Below are 24,490 nucleotides of genomic sequence, written 5' to 3' on the forward strand. Positions count from 1 at the left end.
CCGACCGTCACAAACTCCATTTCTGCAAGAAGTTGCTACCCTCGATTGGTTTTACTTGACTTGAGGTCTCATGAGTTAAAACCTTGTCATACGACATATTGCATTAAATATTGAAAACGTATTTGGTGCGGCAGATGGGTGTAACATCAAAACCTATAATGAAGCGTGACCACCGATGAGCTGTGATAAGTGTGAGTGAGCTAAGCTGCTAAGGGTTTTTCTTTAAAAAAAAAAAAAAAAAAAAAAAAAAACGTGACCATTTTTTCCTCTCCGAATCACCATCGGCCTCCGTCAACTCAGTCGACCGTGTGAATGTTCTATCAGTACAAATGCCTTTGTCTATGATCATCTTTCTACTCTAACTTATCAACTCTGTTTAAAATCCTTTTCTTTTGGTCGTGTGTCCTTTCTGTGAGTTCATTTCATGGATCCTCTGTTTCTCATTCTACTTCTCTCTCTGGCCATCACTTCTCCAACTTCATCTTCAACCTCCGACTCATTGAGTGAAGGGTCATCTCTCTCTGTAGAGAAACCAGAAGATGTTCTGATTTCACCTGCTGGTGTTTTCACCGCCGGCTTTCATCAAGTTGGCAACAACTCATATTGCATTGCCATTTGGTTCAACGAGCCATCATCATCATCGTCACCAGACTCCTACCAGAACCGAACTGTAGTCTGGATGGCAAATCGTGACCAACCAGTCAACGGGAAGCGCTCAATGCTCTCCCTCCTCAAAACTGGTAATCTCATCTTAACTGATGCTGCTCAATCCCATGTTTGGACTACAACCACCACCTCAATCTCCCCTGCCCGTTTAAGCCTCCACGACTCCGGTAATCTGGTTCTGCTTAATCTGAAGACGAAGGTTGTTCTATGGCAGAGCTTTGACTCCCCAACTGATACCCTTCTTCCACTCCAACCATTCACCAGAACCGCCATACTTGTCTCCTCCAGAAGCCAGAGCAACTTCTCCTCTGGCTTCTATAAGCTCTTCTTCGATAATGATAACCTTCTCCGACTACTCTTTGACGGCCCTGAGATTTCTAGTGTCTACTGGCCCAACCCTGCATATGTGAGCTGGGATAATGAAAGGTCTACTTACAACAGCAGTAGAACTGCCGTGCTTGATTCCTTGGGCAGTTTTGCCTCTTCGGACAATCTGACTTTTCTTGCAGCTGATTATGGTGCAAAGTTGCAGAGAAGATTGACTATTGATTTTGATGGAAATGTTCGATTGTATAGCCGAAAAATGCCAGGAGAGAGTTGGGTGGTTTCATGGCAAGCCTTTTCAGACCCTTGTGTGATTCATGGAATTTGTGGAGCAAACAGCATCTGTAGCTATGATCCCAGTTCTGGTAGGAAATGCTCTTGCCTTTCAGGATATCAGATGGAAAATCATACTGATTGGTCTTCGGGGTGTCAACCGGAATTTCAATTCTCTTATGGAGAAGGTGAGTCTCGTTTTCTCCAACTTGCCCAAGTTGAGTTCTATGGTTACGATTATAATGAGTACCAAAATTATAGCTATGGTGATTGTGAGAAAAGATGCTTGGTACTGGATAACTGCAAGGGGTTTCAGTACACCTTTGATTCTGGTGTTTATAAGTGTAATCCCAAGACGCAGTTGCGAAGTGGGCACAGGTGGAACACTCAAGGTTACTTCTATCTGAGACTGCCCAAGGCTCACCTCTTCTCTAACACAGACATAAAGCCCCTGACGAACCTTGGTTTTAGTTGCACAGAAAAAGTTGTTGATCTCGGGAGGGAGTATGTTAAAGATCGTGTCAGTAAGCCAGAGAAATTCCTGCTTTGGTTTGCCTATGGAGTTGGGGGAGTTGAAATCATTTGTATCATTTTGGTTTGGGGTTTATTGAGCAGTACATTCTCAAAATCAAATGAAGATATTCACGGCTACCTTCTTACTGCAACCGGGTTCAAAAGATTTGGCTACGCTGAGCTCAAGACTGCAACGCGGGGTTTTAGTGAAGAAATTGGGAGAGGAGCAGGAGGAGTTGTTTACAAAGGCATATTGGCTGATCAGCGAGTGGCAGCGATTAAGCTGCTCGGTGAAGCTAACCAAGCAGAAGCCGAATTTCTAGCAGAAGCTAGTACTATTGAGAAGGTGAATCATATGAACTTGATCGAGATGTGGGGATATTGCTCAGAGGGAAAGCACAGGCTTCTTGTTTATGAGTACATGGAGCATGGTTCCTTGGCACAGAAGTTAGCTTCCCATGAGCTTGATTGGGAGAATAGGTTTGAGATTGCTGTCGGCACTGCAAAGGGTCTAGCTTATTTGCACGAAGAGTGCTTGGAGTGGGTTCTACATTGTGATGTAAAGCCTCAAAACATACTGTTGGACTCCAATTTTCAACCAAAGGTTGCAGATTTCGGGCTCTCCAAGATTCTTAACAGAGATGAGCTCAGGAATTCAAGCTTTTCAAGGATACGAGGAACCAGAGGTTACATTGCTCCGGAGTGGGTGTATAATCTTCCCATCACATCCAAAGTGGATGTATACAGCTATGGAGTGGTTGTATTGGAGATGGTGACCGGAAAGAACCCGACAATGGATGTGGAAATCACTGATGGTGAGCAGAGAAGACTAATTATGTGGGTGAGGGAGAAACTAAATGGAACTGAAATTGCGTCCAGAATCGGAGAGATCATAGATCCCTCGTTTGAAGGCAACTATGATGTGGAAAAGATGGAAATTTTGTTAACAGTAGCTTTACATTGTGTGGAAGAAGACAAAGATTCAAGACCAACCATGAGTCAAGTCGTTGAGATGCTTCAACACCACGGCAAAGAATCTCAGTGGCAATGAGTTTGTTGCAGTTGACAAGTTTTTGGTAAAAACTTCTAATGAATGTACTCTCTATATAGTTCATATTGTAATTCTATTTCCTCCCTTGCATATGTTTTGATTTTGTAAATGCTTCATGCATGTTCACCTGTAATGTAATGCTAATTTGGATAGAAATAAATCTTTTGAAGAAAGGAAAATAGAAGAGTTGTCAAACGGTGTATATATGTGATATATACAGAACTAAGAGGTGATTATGACATGTATTGAAAAGGTGTTTCAGACCAATTAATATTGCTGATTTTGAATTCAAAATCAAACAATATCTGTTGGCAATTGTATATAACTGTTGGTGAAGAGTTATAACTCAAACTGAAATGGTCTGATAACATTTTCAAAAGGTATAACTACTCCTATATATTATGATTAGTTCTCTGCAGAAGGAGAGATGTGGACCTGCTTCTTCTTCTCTGTTTCTTTCTTCCAAATCATTCAATCAATCTCCCTCTCTCTTACAAAAATAAAATCTAGAAACCATAAAACTGCAGATATAGTTTCTAGTAACCTTGAGTCTCTTGAAAACCTTTAATCGAGTGTTGGGTTGATCTTCGTAAGTGCAAGACGCCGATCAACAATAGCAGGATTGCTAGGCTTCATTGTATCCTAAAGACTTATTTGATCAAACCCCTTTGCACACAAGTTAAGTGGGGCAAATATAGTCTAAAGGAAAGCGTAAATTCTTACGTGCCTTTGAAGCAATTTTCCTTTACTAGCCATAACCTACAGACCCAGAGATTCAACAATCTTTAGACTATATTTTCTGCTATGGTATCTTTGAAGGAGTTTACTGCAAACTTTGTTAAACTTGATCGTTTTGATGGAGCAAATTTCAGACGATGGCAAAAGAAATTGCACTTCCTGCTTTCAAGCCTAAAGGTGGTCTATGTGCTTACTACTCCAAAACCTCAAGAAATAGAAGATGAAACTCTTGCTGCACAGCGTGATCGAGTTAAGTGGGAACAAGATGATTATATTTGCAAGGGCCATATTTGTAACTCCATGTCTGATGCATTATTTGATATCTACCATGAGATGACTATTGCAAAGGAAATATGGGACGCACTTGAGGTTAAGTATATCACACATGATGCTACCAGTAAGAAATTTCTTATCTCAAAGTTTTTCAATTATAAGATGACTGATGATAGATCAATTGTTGAACAATTCCATGAGATTATGCATATATACAATCAGTTCAATCAATTTAAAATGCATATGGATGATTCTATAATTGTATCTACAATTATGGATAAACTTCCACCATCTTGGAAGGAATGCAAAAAGAGCCTCAAACATAAGAAAGAGGACATGTCCATAGAGCAATTGGGGACTCATCTTCGCATTGAAGAAGAATGCAGAGCCCGTGAGAAAACTGATGAATCTAATCCCTCCTCCAAAATTCATATGGTTGATGAAGGGCCTAAAAACCCAAAAATCAGCCATGAGAATAATAAGAGGAAGGGAAACTTTTCCAAGAAAAGCTCCCAAGGTCAGAGCGCAAACAAAAAGAAAAAAGGAGGATGTTTCTTTTGTGGAAAGTTTGGTCACTTCAAGAAAGATTGTCGTCATCTCAAGAACAAACAAGGAACCAACAATGAAAATTTTGTGGCAATGATTTCTGAAATTAATATCATGGAGGATGCTGAAGCTTGGTGGATAGACTCTGGTGCTACAAAGCATGTTTACAAGAACAAAAATATGTTCAAAACATATGAACCAAGTGGAGATGACAACGTACTCTACATGGGAAACTCTTCTACTTCAACTATCAAAGGCAAAGGGACAATTGAATTAGAATTCACATCAGGAAAAATTCTTACTCTTACTGATGTCTACCATGTTCCAGAAGTTAGAAAGAATTTAGTCTCTGCAAGTCTCTTGAATAGGTTTGGTTTTAAGCTTGTCATTGAATCAGACAAGTTTATTCTGACCAAGGGTGGTATTTTTGTTGGGAAAGGGTATATGTGTGATGGAATGTTCAAACTTAATATTAATAAAGTATCTACTATTTCTGTTTACATGCTTGATTCTTTATCTTTATGGCATAATAGGCTAGGACATGTTAATACTAGAAATTTAAATAACATGGCAAATCTAGATTTAATTCCAAAACCTGTGACTGATATGCCTGATAAATGTTCTACTTGCTTGCAAACAAAACTGACTAGAAAGCCTTTTCCTAAGATTGAAAGAACCTCTACTTTGCTACAGATTATTCATAGCGATGTTTGTGATTTACATAGTACACCTACTAGAGGAGGAAAGAAATATTTTGTGACTTTCATAGATGACTTTAGTAGATTCTGTTATGTTTATCTTATACTTTCTAAGGATGAAGTTCTGGAAAAATTTAAGAGATATAAAAATGAAGTGGAGAATCTTTGTGAAAGCAGAATAAAATATCTACGATCGGATAGAGGAGGAGAGTATCATTTTCCTTCGTATTTTGAATCAATAGGTGTTGTACATGAAACTTCAATAGCCTATACTCCACAGCAAAACGGAGTTGCTGAAAGGAAAAATAGGACCCTTGTAGAGATGGTTAATGCAATGCTTCAAAACTCTTACTTGAGTAAGGGATATTGGGGAGAAGCTTTGCTCACTGCTTGTTACATCCTAAATAGGGTACCTTCTAAGGCATTAAAAATCACACCTTATGAACTATGGTTTAAAAGAAAGCCCAACTTAAACTACCTTAAAGTTTGGGGTTGTAGAGCCATAGTTAGGTTACCTGAACCAAAGATAAAGAAGTTGGGACCAAAGGCAATAGAATGCATTTTCTTAGGATATGCAGAACATAGCAAGGGATATAGATTTCTTGTTATAGAACCCAATGATTCTATATCAGTTAACACTGTAATAGAGTCAAGAGATGCTGAATTTTATGAAAATAAGTACACTTCTTTATCTAAAAATAAGAATGAAGTGGTGGAGGTTTTGCCAAGAAACAATGATAGTGAATCAAATTCACCTAATATCTAGACTTTGTAGTGAGTCTGCTGAACATACAGAAATTAGAAGAAGTAAACGAAGAAGGATAGAAAAAATTTTTGGACCAGATTTTATTGTGTACCTTGTAGAAGGTACAAGAGACTCACACAAAAGGCAAACAATGGTTACACCTAGTATAGAGTCTGATCCTCTTACTTATGAGGATGCAATGAAATCACAAGATGATTCTTTCTGGAAGGAAGCTATTAATGATAAGATGGATTCTATCATTGGAAACAAGACCTGGAAATTGGTAGATCTACCTCATGGTTCAAAACCAATAGGATGTAAGTGGATATTTAAAAAGAAAATGAAAGTTGATGGAACCATTGACAAGTCTAAAGCAAGGTTAGTAGCCAAGGGGTTTACACAAAAAGAAGGAATAGATTATTTTGACACCTATGCTCCAGTTGCTAGAATTTCCACCATAAGGGTACTTATAGCTCTAGCTTCTATCTATAAGTTTAATATACACCAAATGGATGTGAAGACGGCTTTCTTAAATGGTGAACTTGATGAGGAGATCTATATGCATCAACCCGAGGGGTTTGTCATGCCTGGACAAGAACAAAAAGTGTGCAAGTTAATTAAATCATTATATGGTTTAAAGCAAGCACCTAAACAATGGCATGAGAAGTTTGATAAGGTTATAATCTCCAATGGATTTAGAATTCATGAATCTGATAAGTGTGTCTATAGCAAGTTCAAAAATAACAAGGGTGTAATAATTTGTTTATATGTTGATGACATGCTTATATTTGGAACTGACATAGAAAGCATAGAATTAACTAAGAAATTCTTATCTTCTAGCTTTGATATGAAAGATATGGGAGAAGCTGATGTTATTCTAGGTATAAGAATTACAAGATGTAATGATGGTTTGATATTAACTCAATCACATTACATAGAAAAGATACTTAGGAAGTTCAACCATTTTGATACAAAATCAGTTTCTACACCTTATGATCCAAACTTGAAGTTGTATCCAAATAATGGTAGAGCTGTAGATCAATTATCATATTCTAGAGTGATTGGTTGCTTAATGTATATCATGTCTTGTACGAGACCTGACATAGCTTTTGCCGTAGGCAAGCTAAGTAGGTATACTAATAATCCTGGTCAATCACATTGGAATGCAATTTCTAGGATATTAAAGTATTTGAAAGGTACCATTAACTATGGAATAAGGTACAGTGGGTATCTTGCAGTTTTGGAAGGATATACTGATGCTAGTTGGATAGCATATTAAGAGGATCATAAATCCATTACTGGTTGGATTTTCTCTCTTTGGTGGAGGAGCCATTTCCTGGGGCTCTAAGAAACAAACATGTATTGCAGATTCCACCATGGCAGCAGAATTTATAGCCTTGGCTTCATGTAGCAAAGAAGCCGAATGGCTACAGAATTTATTGATAGAGATACCAATATGGCCTAAGCCAATGCCTCCGATCTCTATTCATTGTGATAGTCAAGCAACACTATCACAAGCCTATTGTCAAGTATATAATGGCAAATCAAGGCATATTGGTCTGAGACATAGCTCTGTGAGGCAACTAATAACTGATGGTGTAATAACCATTGATTTTGTAAGGTCATGCCATAATTTGGCTGATCCATTAACAAAAGGACTTGCAAAGAATTTGGTGTGGAAAACATCAAAAGGGATGGGGTTAAAGTCCATTTCTAATAATCACCAATGATGGAAACTCAACTCAACTCTTGAAACATCAAGTCCTTGAGTTCAATGAGCAAAGTACATCATATGTAGTGATCGCAAGCACTAATATAAATTGATTATATATTTATACATACATATATATATATATATATATATATATATCCATCCCAAGGTAAGAGTGCTTGGTACCTGTAATGAATGGTGGAGGTTGAATTTATAAAACTCTTAATAGGCATGATGGAAAGTACTTTAATTACAGGGGTACTACATGCTTACCTATATGAGTGTGAAGGTGGTGCCGCCTTCTATGCGACTTGTGCTAGTCTCTAGAGCACTCATGAAAAGGATACAAGACACAAGGCCAATCCATGTGTCGGTTTTCAGAACACTTGAAAGAAGTAGAAAACTAGTGTGTGAAATATGTCCGGTTAAGACACAATAGGATCGCAAGTTCAAAGCAAGTTCAAAACAATAGGATCATAAATCCATTACTGGTTGGATTTTCTCTCTTTGGTGGAGGAGCCATTTCCTGGGGCTCTAAGAAACAAACATGTATTGCAGATTCCACCATGGCAGCAGAATTTATAGCCTTGGCTTCATGTAGCAAAGAAGCCGAATGGCTACGGAATTTATTGATAGAGATACCAATATGGCCTAAGCCAATGCCTCCGATCTCTATTCATTGTGATAGTCAAGCAACACTATCACAAGCCTATTGTCAAGGCATATTGGTCTGAGACATAGCTCTGTGAGGCAACTAATAACTGATGGTGTAATAACCATTGATTTTGTAAGGTCATGCCATAATTTGGCTGATCCATTAACAAAAGGACTTGGAAGGAATTTGGTGTGGAAAATGATAGGAGCATTTTAATGCGACGTTTTAACTGCATTTCCCTACATTTTCTGCGTTATTTCCTTAATAAAACTCTGTTTAGGAAAGTTTCCATTCTTTGATTGGGAAAGTTCCTATTTGTAGAAAGTTTCTATTTTTGTAGTTTCTATTTATCATTTTTAGTAAGTTTCCATTTTCGGTAGTTTCTATTTTCCATTTTTAGAAAGTTTCCCATTTTCAGTTTAGGAAGTTGCCATTTTTCATTTTAGGAAAGTTTCTATTTTTCTTATTAGTTTCTATTTTCAGGACCTCCGAGCTAAAAAGTGGAAATGAACTCACAAATGGAAAGAGGAACTTGCGAACATTAAGGGGAGCAAAGATGAAGAACAATGAGCCACAGAAATGAGCAGAAATGAAGAAAAGAAGTTCTCCTGGTCCAACCAGGAAACCCTGTGAAAAGGAGGAAAGCTCACCAATGAAGTTTCCAACGTTACTATGAAAAAGAAATGGAAAAATAAAGTATTGTGACGTTGGAAGATGACAAGGCTTGAATGAGAAGCAACAAGGCCCAAGAACTCTCAAGAATGAAGTGGATTTTCGGCAAATGGATAAAAGGCCCATGAAGCCCATACATTTAGGGTTTATGACGCAAGAATAAACCCTAGATATCATTATTGCCGTTCAAAGCCAAGAGAAAAACAAGGAAAGTGGCGTGAAAATCAGAATTATATGTGGAGATTTTCTAGGGCTATTTTTATGGAAAGAAAATACTTGGAGAAAAACCCTAGAAGGTTTGCCGTGAATTTGCAAGAGAGAAACAAGGAGCAACGTGAAAACCCTAGCAAAGATGACGGCAAAGAGATATCTTAGAGAGTTTTAAGGAAAGAGAAAAAGGTGGAGACCAAGAAAAGCTCAAAAGAAGTCTAGATACATTCCTACATTCCCTAAAGAGTTTTGGCCGAAATTAAATGTTAAAAATCAGAAAATATCTCTATATTTTGGCAAGAATTATTTAGGGAATTAATATTGGAATTTTGTGATTGGTTGGACCACCTCATAGGGCTTATGTGGCAAGAAATCATTGGAGGAAATTATGTGGAGGAAGCAAGCTATAGCCGTGAGTTTCTCTAGGGTTTTGGACGGCTTGGAGACCTAGTGGGCCGTCCCCTATATAATCTCCCCTCTTCTCAACGTTTGGGGTTCCATTCTTTACATTCTAGACGTTAGAAAAAAAAATCAGAAAACTCTCTCTAGCCTAGCCGTGCTCTTCTCCATCCTCTAGGGCAACCACGAAGTGCAAGCAAGGCCAAGGAAGAAGAAGACAAGCCGTGCACTACCTCCATCACCATCCGTGAAGATTGCTTTCGAAATTCAAGAGACCCATCATCACTTCATTCATCTCATCTTCATCACGGTGTAATCCGATTCTCCTTGTAACCTTTGCTTTGTAATTTTCGTTGGTCTTGCCTTAGTTGACACATATGTTTGAACACTTGTTGATTTCTGAAATTTTATGATTAATTGTTAATTTTCAGATTCATATATTGCGATTTATGGTTGCTTTTGTGTGAGTGTTTGATTAAATTTGCATGATAGAAATCTTTTGTATGATAATCTTGAATGGTTCGAAACATTTAGGGTTTTTATGTGAATGTTGCTACGAATTTGAGAAACATGGATCAACTTTTTTGTTTTGTGTTCTTGAATCAATAAGTAGTAAAGGTTTTGTGCAAAAACCGAATTTAATCAAAGAAGATTGCAATTAGGTGAACTTTTTCATACTAAGTTGCACATTTGAGTTGATAGCCTTTCTAGGTGCTTGTTGCGTTAAACATGTATGATTGACTAGCTTTCTAGGGCTTGAATGCATGTTTGATAGGATTAGTCTATTTGCTTTCACTTAGATTAATTAGCATTGAAAGTAAAATATGGGGAATTGTTTGCTTTTAACGTTTCACATGATCAACTCCTCTTGCATGACTATGATGAACAATGATGAACTTGAATCAATTTTAATCATGAGTTTCGACTTTGATCCTTGTACTCACATCCCATTTGTGTTTTTATGTTTTTACATTTTAATTATTTAGTTAACTTAGTATTTATTTTCGGCAAAAGAAAACCAAAAACAAAATCTCCCCTTATTTTCGTAAATAATGTTTATAATTGTGAATACCTTTGTGAATATTATACTTTGTTTTAATTTTAATTGTTTAATTGTTTGACAATGACAGGTGTACCCTCAATCCCCGGAATAGAACGATCCCTATTTACTTTATACTACTAATGACATTTCAGGGTTAAATTATATGCTTGCTTTGAGCGTATCAGAAAACATCAAAAGGGTGAGTTCAATGAGCAAAGTACATCATATGTAGTGATCGCAAGCACTAATATAAATTGATTATATATTTATACATACATACATATATATATATATATATATATATATATATCCATCCCAAGGTAAGAGTGCTTGGTACCTGTAATGAATGGTGGAGGTTGAATTTATAAAACTCTTAATAGGCATGATGGAAAGTACTTTAATTACAGGGGTACTACATGCTTACCTATATGAGTGTGAAGGTGGTGCCGCCTTCTATGCGACTTGTGCTAGTCTCTAGAGCACTCATGAAAAGGATACAAGACACAAGGCCAATCCACGTGTCGGTTTTCAGAACACTCGAAAGAAGTAGAAAACTAGTGTGTGAAATATATCCGGTTAAGACACAATAGGATCGCAAGTTCAAAGCAATGCTACTTCGCCCTCTTGATTTAACTTTGATGTATTCTCACTAAGCTAAGGTTCAAGTCCACAAGACACCTTAGTTTATGCATTATGTTTTCCAAGATTTTGTTCAAGGATTTTCCAAAACATTTTAAACTTTATACTTTTATATTTTGAAAATGGTGGAGGATTGTTGGAAAGATTTTCAAATTATAAAGAAAGGAAAATAGAAGAGTTGTCAAACGGTGTATATATGTGATATATACAGAACTAAGAGGTGGTTATGACATGTATTGAAAAGGTGTTTCAGACCAATTAATATTGCTGATTTTGAATTCAAAATCAAACAATATCTGTTGGCAATTGTATATAACTGTTGGTGAAGAGTTATAACTCAAACTGAAATGGTCTGATAACATTTTCAAAAGGTATAACTACTCCTATATATTATGATTAGTTCTCTGCAGAAGGAGAGATGTGGACCTGCTTCTTCTTCTCTGTTTCTTTCTTCCAAATCATTCAATCAATCTTCCTCTCTCTTACAAAAATAAAATCTAGAAACCATAAAACTGCAGATATAGTTTCTAGTAACCTTGAGCCTCTTGAAAACCTTTAATCGAGTGTTGGGTTGATCTTCGTAAGTGCAAGACGCCGATCAACAATAGCAGGATTGCTAGGCTTCATTGTATCCTAAAGACTTATTTGATCAAACCCCTTTGCACACAAGTTAAGTGGGGCAAATATAGTCTAAAGGAAAGCGTAAATTCTTACGTGCCTTTGAAGCAATTTTCCTTTACTAGCCATAACCTACAGACCCAGAGATTCAACAGAAGTAACATTTTCCGAGCTGCGAGTATTCTTTCGTTGCTAAAAAGCATGCCGGCCTAATCGTCATTCGTGGTGTATTATAATATGATAGGAAATCCACTGTCTTCAAAATCATATTTTGTGCCGACAAGTCGTCTTTTATTTTATACAAATTCTAAGCCGAAACGGAGCTCCTATTGCCATCTTTTTGGAACAGTGCAGGCACAGCCAACTGACTTTCCATGCAACTTGATGATAATTTAGGACTGGTAATTCTGGAAAAAGATGGTTGGAAGTTTGTAGTCGGCATCAGACATTCATTCCATGGGTCACACACAATAATTCATGTAAATAATGTCGTGTAAATCCGACGACTTCCGTGCAGCAGCCGCACCCACTTGAAGAAATAATATTTAAAGTCCAACAGATTAAGGTCCAAGCTATTTGGTTTTTCACACGTAACAGGATTACTATAAAATTACTATTTGGTTTTTCACACGTAACAGGATCTTATAACCAAATGTGACAGATTCTATAAAACAAAATAGTGCATACCTATTTAGGGTGGTAGTTGAACTCAATAAATTATGATTGAGAAGTGTTCAAATTCTCCACAGAGATATCATGAGTTCATGACCCATTGACCACGTTATGTTCTATATTTAGTGCTAAATTGCTAATCCTCCTGTTGCTGGTGCTAATACTCTGGGATCATGGCTTCTCTGTTTCACATTTTTCTTCTTTTTCTTGCAATTTATTCCCAAATCTCGTCTTCAACCTCCGACACTCTGAATAAAGGCTCATCCCTATCTGTAGAGAAACCAGACGATGTTTTAACTTCACCGGATGGAGTTTTCACCGCCGGGTTTCACCAAGTCGGCAACAATTCATTTTGCTTTGCTATTTGGTACAGTGAGCCATTTGACCACTACAAATACAGAACCATAGTCTGGATGGCCAACCGTGACCAGCCAGTCAATGGCAAACACTCAAAGCTCTCCCTCCTCAAAACTGGTGATCTCATCTTAACCGACGCTGGTCAATCCAATGTTTGGTCCACAGCCACCACTTCAGTCTCTCCGGCGAACTTAAGCCTCCACAATTCCGGCAATCTTGTTTTGCTCAACTCGGAGCATGTCATTCTATGGCAGAGCTTTGATTACCCTACTGATACTCTTCTTTCGAGCCAACCACTCACCAGAAGCACAATCCTTGTCTCCATGAGAAGCCCGAGCAACTACTCCTCAGGCTTCTACAAGCTCTTCTTTGACAATGACAACCTTCTCCGGCTACTCTTCGACGGTCTTGAGGTTTCAAGTGTGTATTGGTTTGAGCCGTGGCTCACAGGCCGAGACGCCGGAAGGTCCACAGATAACAGCAGTAGAGTTGCCGTGATGGATTCCCTAGGCAAGTTTACTTCATCGGACACCTATACTTTGATCGCTTCCGATTATGGTGCAGCTTGGCAGAGAAGACTGACGGTTGATTGTGATGGAAATGTTCGGTTGCACAGCCGGGCCAAACCCGGAGACAGATGGATTGTGACAGGGCAGATCATTCAAGATCCTTGTAAGATTCATGGGGTTTGTGGTCCTAATAGTGTGTGCAGCTATGAGCCTGGCACCGGAAGAAAATGTTCTTGCATTCCTGGTTACAAAATGTCAAATCTTACTGATTGGTATTATGGTTGTGAACCTGAGTTCAATTACACTTGCGGTAGAGGTGAGTCTAGTTTCTTCAAGCTCTCGAAGCTCGAGTTTTTCGGGTACGATTACGGATACTTCACCAACTACACCTTTATGGAGTGTCAGGATCTTTGTTTGCAGCTGTGTAACTGCAAAGGGTTCCAATACTCTCGAATCCCAAGCCTTAGTATATATAGCTGTTATCCGAAAACAGTGTTGCTCAATGGTTACAGGTCTCCTAGCTTTTTCGGAGACATATATTTGAGAGTGCCAAAGATACATCTGTCATCTTATGGATTGCCACAACAAGATTATAGTTTGAGTTGCTTAGATAAGGTGGTTGAGCTAGACAGAACCTACGAGAAGAGCCGTGTAACTGGTCTAGTGAAATTTTTGCTATGGTTTGCCTGTGGAGTTGGAGGGTTCGAGATCATTTGTATACTTTTGGTTTTGGGTCTAATAACTCGAAACCGGAGAGATTCCACTGAGGATAAGTACGGTTACCATCTTGCTGCAACTGGATTCAAGAGGTTTAGCTACGCTGAGCTTAAGAAGGCGACGCGGGGTTTTAGTGAAGAAATTGGAAGAGGAGCAGGAGGTGTTGTTTACAAAGCTGTGTTGGCTGATCATCGAGTTGCAGCGATCAAGAGGCTTAATGAAACCAACCAAGGAGAAGGTGAGTTTTCAGCAGAAGTCAACACTATTGGGAGGCTGAACCATATGCATTTGATTGAGATGTGGGGATATTGCTCGGAGGGAAAGCACAGGCTTCTTGTTTATGAGTACATGGAGCATGGTTCCTTGGCACAAAAGTTAGCTTCCAATGTCCTTGATTGGGAAAAGAGGTTTGAGATTGCTCTAGGCACTGCAAAGGGTCTTGCTTATTTGCATGAAGAATGTTTGGAGTGGGTTTTACATTGTGATGTGAAGCCTCAAAACATACTCTTGGACTCCAATTATCAACCAAAGGTTGCAGATTTTGGCCTATCCAAGCTCCTCGACAGAGATGACCTTAAGAACTGGAGCTTTTCGAGGATACGAGGAACTAGAGGTTACATTGCTCCGGAGTGGGTTTACAATTTGCCTATCACATCCAAAGTGGATGTGTACAGCTATGGGGTTGTGGTGTTGGAGATGGTGACCGGAAAGAACCCGATTAAGCCGGATGTGGATGCCATTGATGGTGAGCAGAGAAGGCTGATCATGTGGGTGAGGGAGAAATTACATAATGGAACTTCTGCTAGTGAAATTGAAGCTCGGATAGGAGACGTCATAGACCCTTCGTTTGAAGGTAAATATGATGTAAAAAAGATGGGGATTCTGTTGGGAGTGGCTTTACATTGCGTAGAGGAAGACAGAGACGCGAGACCAACTATGAGCCAAGTCGTTGAGATGCTTGTGCCGCTTGACAAAGACCAAGAACATTAGCAAAAGATTCACTGACCGGCGGCTTTTTTTTTTCTTGGTTTCTGGCGGCTTTGCTGTGTCATGGTGTATTTACCAATCTACCGTACAAAAATGTATTTTTTTATATAACAAATAATGCGATATTTTATTCATGGTAGTCAATTCTTTTGAATAGAAACTGATATTATTAGAATTAATAGACAAAGGCTAGAGTTTACATGTATGGGCTGTGCTTGATAGTATGTTAGCATATTTTCGACTTTTACTAACTTTATATTCTCAACACTACTTCGCCACCTAACACTTCACACTAGTGAGTCGCCACCTAACACTTCACACTTATAGTGGCGCATTTTATATGTCTTCAAAGGAGCAACTGTACTATGGAAGCAAGGACAAGAAGCTGCTGTTGGTTTTGCATGCATGCACAATTAAGTGAGCATTTGTTTATCATCTCTAGTTAGAGAATTGTAAGATTTGGGAGGTTGTTGTAAAACAGAAAAATTTCAGAGAGAGAGAGAGAGAGTTTGGACACAGAGAATTAGATTGTGTGTCTTATTCATCTCACCATAAGGAGCCTTATATAGGACTACATGGTGTACACGAAAGGGTAATGCTTAATTACAATCCAATCACTCCTACAATTACAACCTATCAATCACCAATCTATAGGGATAGGCACCTATTACTCAACATCTATTTACATGATTATCCACAAATATTTACAACACTCCCCCTTGGATATTCCATGTCAATAGTGTTGCATAGGCTGAGCGCTTCTAAGTTGCCTCGTCAAAAACCTTGCCAAGTAATAAAAACTCTGTGGGAAAAAAAAAAATCTTGGTCGAAGGAGAAAAAGAGCACAACGCGCTTGAGTGTGGAGTAGCAGTATCACAGCTTCAGAGATAGGTGAAGTCTTCTTATCAGCACCATAAGTAGGTAGTATGTCTACGAGAGGGATACATTAGAGTTGCTACACCAAAACCTTGCCCGGTAAACCCAGTGGGAGAAACCCGTGGTCGAAGGGAAAAGATGAGCAAATGCATGTATATGTCGAATCAAAGCATCTTCAGGATGTACTGTAATTGGGGTGACCATGCTAAAGATGTGCCTCGTTAAAACCTTGCCAGGTAACAAAACCCAGTGGGACAAAATAACCCTGGACGAAGGACAAAAAGAGTACACGATGGTCAAGTGGGTATGCTTCAAGATACTCCCCCTGAAAATTACATGTTAGGTAATTCAGATAGTTTACGTAGACCAATACCTTGAACATGCTTCTGGAATGTAGACTTTGGTAGTGACTTGGTAAAGAGGTCTGCACGATTGTCTTCAAATCAAATATGCTTAACTTCAATCCTCTGATGCTCCTGTTGTTGCTAATTGAAGGAGAACTTCGATACAATATGTTTGGTGTTGTCTCCTTTGATGAAACTCATCTTTATCTGCTCTATGTAAGCAGCATTATCCTCGTAGATAATGGTTGGTTCATCAATGGTGGAATGCAGTCCACATGTGCTTTGAACATGCTTTGTAACGACTTTTAGCCATGTACATTCACATACTGCTTCGTGAAGAGCTAGTATCTCATCATTCTGAGGATCAAGGGGGTTTGATCCATTCCTTGATGCATAGGGATAGAATAAGCCCATATCCGCCGTACCTCTAAGGTAGCGAAAAATGTCTTTTATGCCATTCGAGTGGCAGCGTGTTGGCGCAGAGCTATATCTAGCTAACAAGTTCACATCAAATGAGATGTCCTGTCTAGGGCATTAAGCCAAGTACAATAATGCGCCTATTGCACTTAGATATGGGACTTTTTGCACCAATATCTCTTCGTTATCATCTACAGGACGATACGGTTTTCTCTAGACTTCAGACGACCATGGGTGTGCTTGCTTTTATCCTCATTAAAGCATCTTAACATCTTCTAGATGTTATTTGGTTGATAGACCAAATTTTTCATCTGCACTATGCTCGAGCTCCAGGTCGAGACAATAATCTGTTCTCCCAAGGCCTTTCATCTCAAATTCCAACTTCAGGTGCTTTGCGGTTTCCTTGATTTCTTCAGGAATATCAATCAAATTCATATCTTTGACATAAACCGCACAATTGCAAACCCGAAACTTGTTTCCTTAATAAACACGCATGGGCATAGTTTATTATTCACATATCCCATCCCGATCAAATATTCACTTAGACGGTTATACCACCTCCGTCTAGATTTTTTCAATCTATAAAGTGAACGCCTCAAAACTAATGGAGAGCGTGTTCAGTGGTCTAGAACTATTTGCATCGGGTATATTAAGTCCTTCAAGAACTTTTATGTATATCTCTGTATCGTGATCCCCATAGAGATAAGTTACGACCACATTCATAAGCTGCATATTCAGTTTTTCGGAAACTACCAAACTAATAAGGTAGCAGAACGTTATGACGTCCATTACGGGAGAATACGCCTCCTCGTAATCAATCACAGGGCGTTGAGAAAATTTTTGCGCCACTAGACGAGCCTTGTGTATCACAATCTCGTTTTTTCTCATTACACTTCCTTACAAATACCCATTTAAATTCTACGGGTTTAACATGGGGAGGTGTAGGAACAACAGGTCCAAACACCTTTCTCTTTATCAAGGAATCTAATTCGACCTGGATTGCTTATTTCCTTTTTGGCCAGTCGTCTCTTCGTTGAATTTGATCAACAAAGCAAGGTTCGAGGTTATCGCTTATTATAATTTCGGTGGCCACCGCAAATACTAATTATCATCGATGATAATCTCAATCCGATTCCAAATCTCACTAAATTTACCGAGATTTCTCTATTCTCGGGAGTGGGTTCAAATGTTGGAGCGTCCCCCAACATCGTCTCTTCTAGGACAGACCCATAATCCGGATTTATCTCATGAGATGGATCGGTTTTGAGATTGCGATGTCAAGAGGATTCGTTTGTGCCAAGTTTACCCTCTTCTAGGGAAAAGAATCCTTAGAACCTAATAGTTCACCTCACTTCAGGGCAGGGACATATGACTGGTTAGCCGCCATGGTCGTACCTCGTCCATCTGGGACGACACATCCTACAGGGACGTCTATCCTTGCAGACACATTTGCAGCAGGTATATATGATCTCGTCACTTTAGCTAGATCAGAGAAAGTGTCTGGCTTATTTTGGGCTACACTCTGTAGATCTAGAATTCTCCACACTTCATTATCACATTGTGCAGTTCGGGGATCAAGATGAGACATAGTGGGGACATTCCACGTCAATTCACGTCGTTCATCAGGAACGGTAACGTTCTTATCTCCTCCTAACGGCGGGAAGACTGTCTCATCAAAGTGACAATCCGCAAATCTAGCGGTAAAGAGATCACCTGTCAAGGGCTCGAAAGTGCATATAATGGATGGGATGCATAATCGACATGTATGCCCATCCTTTGTTGAGGACCCAATTTTGTACGTTGTGACGGCACAATTGGCACGAGGACTGCATACCCAAATGCGCGTAAGTGCGAAACATCAGGTTCGTACCCAGTCACCAACTGTAACGCGGAGTAAGGTTGGGTAGCAGTGGGCCTCAACGGGACCAACATAGCTGCATGCAAGATTGCATAGCCCCACACAAAAACTAGGAGCTTGGTGCGCATTACCAAGATTCTATTTGTGAGACCATCTTGGGTGTGAACATAGGGAACTAAATGTTCAGCATCAATCCCAAGGGATATGCAATAATCATCGAAAGACTTCGATGTAAACTCTCCGGTATTATCAAGTCTTATAGACTTTATGGGATAATCTGAGTGGTGAACCCTCAATTTCATGATCTGGGTGAGAGTTTAGCAAAAGCAGCGTTTTCTTGTGGACAATAGTGTAACATGTGATCACTTTGTCGATACATCAACTAAAACCATTAATATTTAACTGGTCCACATGGTGGTTGGATATGTCCACAAATTTCCCTTGCATTCTGTGCAGAAAAATGGTGGTGTATGTACTAGTCTTTGCATTGATGGTCTAGTATGGCATAGCGTGTTATTATATACAAGACCCTTATTCAGAAGTCTTAGGTCATGCGATGAATTGAGGATACGGTGCATCATAATTTGACCTGGGTGTCCCAAAAGGTCATGCCATAGCAAGTAGTTGCTTGAATTAGTTAGCTTCTAGCTAACAGATTTCAATTTCTCCAATGTACGCTTCTGGCCGCACACTCGGAGGTTATGCAAAGATATTCCACGCATTTTTCTCAGTGGTTTCAACGTGGTAACTGTTGGTTCGAATATCCTTAATACTCAATAACGTTCTTCTGGAACGTGGAGATTATAAGGCCTCATTAATGGTAGGTTCAGTACCATTGGACAACATATAGTGGGTTTTGCCATAGCCCTCTATCAGGTTGGATTGCCCTAATACGGTTGTCACAGAGGTATGAATAGACAATAAGTTTGAAAAACATCTCCGATCTGGGAGTATGGTGTGTGTAATAGCACTTTTAACCAGACAACAAACTTCCCCACAGAATATGTCTATTCATTTATTTAATTCAATGGATCACATGTATAAATAAGTTTATTGAATTAAATACATTCGAACATAACCACATTTTCATAATCCAAAATGATTGAAAACATAAATCACCAAAAATAATCCGAAGATGTTTCATTCATTAAGATGAAATAGATATGACACAAGGGACCAATTATACCCATGTCTTCGAGTTCTAATCCTCGGTATGTTCAGTAACTGCCTGAAAATCCATGATCTCTAGTATGGAATCGATAAAAAATTACCCTTCAATGTATTTCGAGTTACGCGACAGGAGTAATACTCATCTACCGCTTCGGCTATCACATAACAGGTGCGGGACCAGCAGTCAATTCCTCCACATCGATAACAAAGATCATGCTGATTCTGGTGGCAGCGGGCCGGACCAGTGTTTCTTTCAACTCGGGCTTGCTAAGTTATGGCATCATGGTACCTACCATGTGGAGCCTAATTACGTGGCCTCTTAGACTTTGGCCAAGTGGCAGACGGTCATATGGGTTAATTTCGTTCTGCCAATCATGTCTTGCTTCAAGCAAGAAATGGTCATCTGATGGTGAAAGTGCTCTTCCAGAGCGACCCAAAGAGTCTGTATATCCTTTTCATCGGATACTCAACTTGGAGTGTTTACTCCATATGTTTCCTTATGAACATTATGGCACTCACCTCAAAAGCCTCAGTGACGACATTGTCAATATCGATTGTTGATCTCATCTTCTTTGCAGTCAGATGAATTTTCACATCTTGAGTTCACTTTAGATAGTTTCTTCTGGAGATCCAAAGCAACAAAGTCAAACATGTTGAGATTTGACATTTCTTACAGGAAATGAACAAATAATATTAGTGCTTTGGGTAATATCATCCATAAGCAAGTAATGAGAACTTCAGGTTCTATAACATGGTATGAAAAATCGGATTAGACATGTAAAATCTACTGGTTTTATCATGTGTGGTGAATTTATGAATGAAACTTCAAGTTTCTTAAATGGCATTATCGAAACTACAAGTTCGATTTATGTATGAACTACTGGTTCATCAGATACCTGCATTTTCTACACATATATTCTAATGCGAAAATTTAGACAAGTAACACAATAATATTGAATTGAGCAAATTGGAATAATCTCACAATTTGGATAAATGGAAATCATAAATCAATTGAGATATTAATTGCATGCTAGTAATATAACAGATTAATTATCACACAATTATGCGAATAAATGCTTCTGGCAATTAATTACACATATTAAATATGGTTAATCTATTTACAATATGAAATCATTTTTCCTTTTATTTTGATTCTGCTGGACCAAAGAAGGAGTGGGCTTGATAGTGAAGCCTATTGAGCTTAGTCTGCGAGCTCATGACCTAGGCTTTCATGTGCTAGTCAAAGAGTATGTGAGGCCTGCTGGGCTGCTAGGTCCTGCAGAGGGAGAGTGGGCCTGCTGGGCTCAGGCTAATCTGCCAAGGAATGAAAAGTTATTACTCAACCATTTCGGTAACTCCAATTGAATACGACCAGGTAAGGAAAGATGAGGTTTAGGTGGAGCGAGGCTCGCTTAAGTACACGGCCTCATCTGAACCTTTCCTAGACATCGCATCCAACTGGATGAGCCTAGTTTGAGAAGATTCATAACTTTTGTCATGGTAACATGTAGTAAGCTTCTATTCTGGCCTTGCAACTTGGGCCTGAGCTTCTGGCTCGAATTTGTTGTTATGACTTTAGGCTTGATTTGAGCTTCTGACTCAGCCTCTATTAAATCGTAACATAAATAAACTAATGCAGCGGTTATATACCTAAGGAAATGGGTTCAAATCCCATTAATGCTTCTGGCATTACGTACAGGTAATAAATTTGGCAAATGCTTCTGGCACAATGTTTATGTAATAATCACGTAATAATTTAGCCCATAATGCTTCTAGCATAAAGAATTATAATGGCATAATTCAAATTAGTGTAACCAAAAATTAAGCCCATAATTCTTCTATGATAATTCATGCAATAATTCAGAATTGTCTCAATGTGATAATGAAGTGATTGTGGTAATGAGTATAAATTACTATGGTAATTGCTTTGGATAAAATCAATCAAAATCAAATCACAGGTTGATCAATCACCAATTAATTGGCCTCAAATCTGCTTCTGGCATAATTAATACTAAATGGTGTTGATAAATTCCAGCTAGCCATAGTGGCATAGTGGACAATGTGCTAGGCTAATGCATGATGTGGCTGGGTTCGAATCCCAGGAGCAGCAGAATCCCTTTTCTTTTTGCTTGTTTTTTAATTGGTATGCACTATATGGTACTACTGGATCAAATGCTTCAAATCCAAGAATCCTAACCTTTTTTTTTCTTTTCCAACCAAACAATCCAAAGCCAAATAAACCAAGACACATAAACGAATATATATAAATATGTATATACCAAATATTAGGGTTCATGCATCATGGTGATTGTTCATATTCAATCATTAGGCTCAATAAACATGAATATGAAATTAGATTTTGGAAAACATTACTTGATGAAGAACGGATGAATGTTCAGCTTATGTGTGCAGAACTGAGAAGGTTGTCTTCTCAGCCAATCCAAGAACTATTCGCCTCTTCTGGTAGGAAATCCCGAATCTCAAAGCTATTCGATCCAAATCTTAGAGCTAGTCGTGAACGCGGAGCAGATTCTCTTCTGAACAGCTGCCACTTCAAATGGTGTACAGGTCTCAAAACGACTCCAATATGGCTGAAATTTGGAGGTCAGAGAGAAGAGGCAGAGACGAACAACTTTGATGAAGGAAAGATTTTGATCTGAGGTCCCAATCAAGAGGTTTCGGGGCGTGCAAACAGGTTGCAGCAGGGGGTTTTTTTTTTCTGGCTAAGGCTTGGGTTAGAGTCCTCGTGCTGATAACGTGTTGTAAAACAGAAAAATTTCAGAGAGAGAGAGAGAGAGTTTGGACACAGAGAATTAGATTGTGTGTCTTATTCATCTCAACATAAGGAACCTTATATAGGACTACATGGTGTACACGAAAGGGTAATGCTTAATTACAATCCAATCACTCCTACAATTACAACCTATCAATCACCAATCTATAGGGATAGGCACCTATTACTCAACATCTATTTACATGATTATCCACAAATATTTACAACAGAGGTCAGGTTTTGTCTCCCTCGATAGTACTATCTTTTTTATAAAATAGTGGGCTGTTTGCCAGCTCTTCCAAAAAAAAAACTGCTATAGTATAAAGTCAAAAATATACCAAGATACTTATCGAGCACAGCCCAAATCAACCAAATAAGGCTAAACGAAAAGCCTGCATTTGTTTTTGCTAATCAGAATCTGAGACTTGCAAAGCCCAAACATGACCCAAATGGGTCGGCTTGTGACCGGAGGATATGGCTTGGATGGCGGGGCATGAGCCCAATAACTTATTTATCGAGCCCAGAGAAACAATCCTCAATTCATATTTTTAGCACAAAAATTTGTTTATTTTTCTTTGTTGTTGGTCTATCTATATAATGATACCATTAAGAAGGCTAATCCCGTAGCAGTTTTATGTTGGAAAAATATGATCTTTATCATAATTTTATATTTAAGTAAAATAATCGATATTAAATATAAATAAAAATAGAATATGAAATTACTCATAGTTTTATTTTCATATTTCTTAAGCTTCTTGTGTTAATATCTCGTACGCTACCCTTATTTTGAAGCCATTAGTTAATGTTTATAAGCTCTACAACAGCGTTACTTATACGTCTAAATATTATATTGTTTTTTATGCAATCATCCATGAAGAAGAAAATAGCCAAGATTAAAGCTAAAATGAAGACCGCCCGGTATTTGCTTTTGCTATGAAAAATGGATGAAGGAGCCAATCAACTGAATCAAGGCCCCGAATGGAGACCGTGTGTATTTTATTTTGCTATATTAATAAGAAATTGGTTATTTTTTGTTTTATATGTTTATTTTACTATGTATTTTATATTTCTATCATTGTGATGACTTTCCACTCCTGGAACCCACATGTAGGAACTCACCATTGTTGGATTGGTGATATTCTCGAGTGTTTGTCACGGCTCTAAAACCCACCGTTGGATACTATTTTTTTTATGTATTCTTTATCCGAGGGGTTGCTATTGTCATTCTCACCAATGAAGTGACACCGAACAGAATGGTTTCTTTTTCCCATTTTTGTAGAAGCGTATCTCGATCACGAGGATGATGACCAAGATTTTTCTTTCATTAGTTTCTTTCTAAGAGTTGTATATATAATTACTTATGTGATTATTAGTTCCAACCCAGAAAGAACGAGGCCGGCCACCAACTCATGTCTATCAATACATTAGTTATACAATGACTTCCATGGCGGGCTATCCTACAACGCGGTCCATTCTGTTAGATTGAATGAGCAAGTCAAATCTATGATCAATTCACAATAACATAAACACACCTAATATTAGTCAACACCACATGAACCAAAACACAAGATTTATTTTGCTAACCTTCTTCATTGTTGGGAGCCATTGGAGCTGCACGAATTGACCTTGACAACAAACATGATTGATCTTCTCCTCATCTCTGATTTAAAGCTCCTTCTTCTATGGGGCAGGACTTAAGGTACAAAGAGAGCAGAGACCAACACTTCCTATATATATTGGTTATGGTCCTAAGAATCCTCCCATAAAAGTGTTTCTTAGAAACCAAGTCACCAACAACTAGAAAACCTAATGCAACACTAAGTCGAATTACAATGTAACCGAACTAATGGATTCCTAACCTATGAGTTGATATAATTAACTCAATAGGTTTCTAGGTTTTGTACTTAACATACAACTCCTATTCATGAACAAAATTCCAATCCAATTTGTAAACTGAATATAGATGATGATAGGTGCACTTTTATTCTAACATTCTCTCACTTGGACCATCATTGTCTATATAAACTGAATCAAGAA

General features: G+C 38.5%; 2 protein-coding genes across 2 annotated transcripts; both read left to right on the top strand.

Annotated features, from left to right (window-relative positions):
• Positions 1 to 247: 247 nt before the first annotated feature.
• On the top strand, positions 248 to 2,940 carry LOC112173309 (putative receptor protein kinase ZmPK1). The gene has a single exon (XM_024310922.2). The coding sequence runs from the start codon at positions 425 to 427 to the stop codon at positions 2,825 to 2,827; it is 2,403 nt and encodes an 800-aa protein (XP_024166690.1). The 5' UTR covers positions 248 to 424; the 3' UTR covers positions 2,828 to 2,940.
• Positions 2,941 to 12,480: 9,540 nt separating this feature from the next.
• Positions 12,481 to 15,209, top strand: LOC112173310 (putative receptor protein kinase ZmPK1). The gene has a single exon (XM_024310923.2). The coding sequence runs from the start codon at positions 12,619 to 12,621 to the stop codon at positions 15,016 to 15,018; it is 2,400 nt and encodes a 799-aa protein (XP_024166691.1). The 5' UTR covers positions 12,481 to 12,618; the 3' UTR covers positions 15,019 to 15,209.
• The last annotated feature ends 9,281 nt before the right edge of the window (positions 15,210 to 24,490 follow it).

This window comes from Rosa chinensis, chromosome 6 (genome assembly GCF_002994745.2).
Source record: "Rosa chinensis cultivar Old Blush chromosome 6, RchiOBHm-V2, whole genome shotgun sequence".
Taxonomy (NCBI): domain Eukaryota; kingdom Viridiplantae; phylum Streptophyta; class Magnoliopsida; order Rosales; family Rosaceae; genus Rosa; species Rosa chinensis.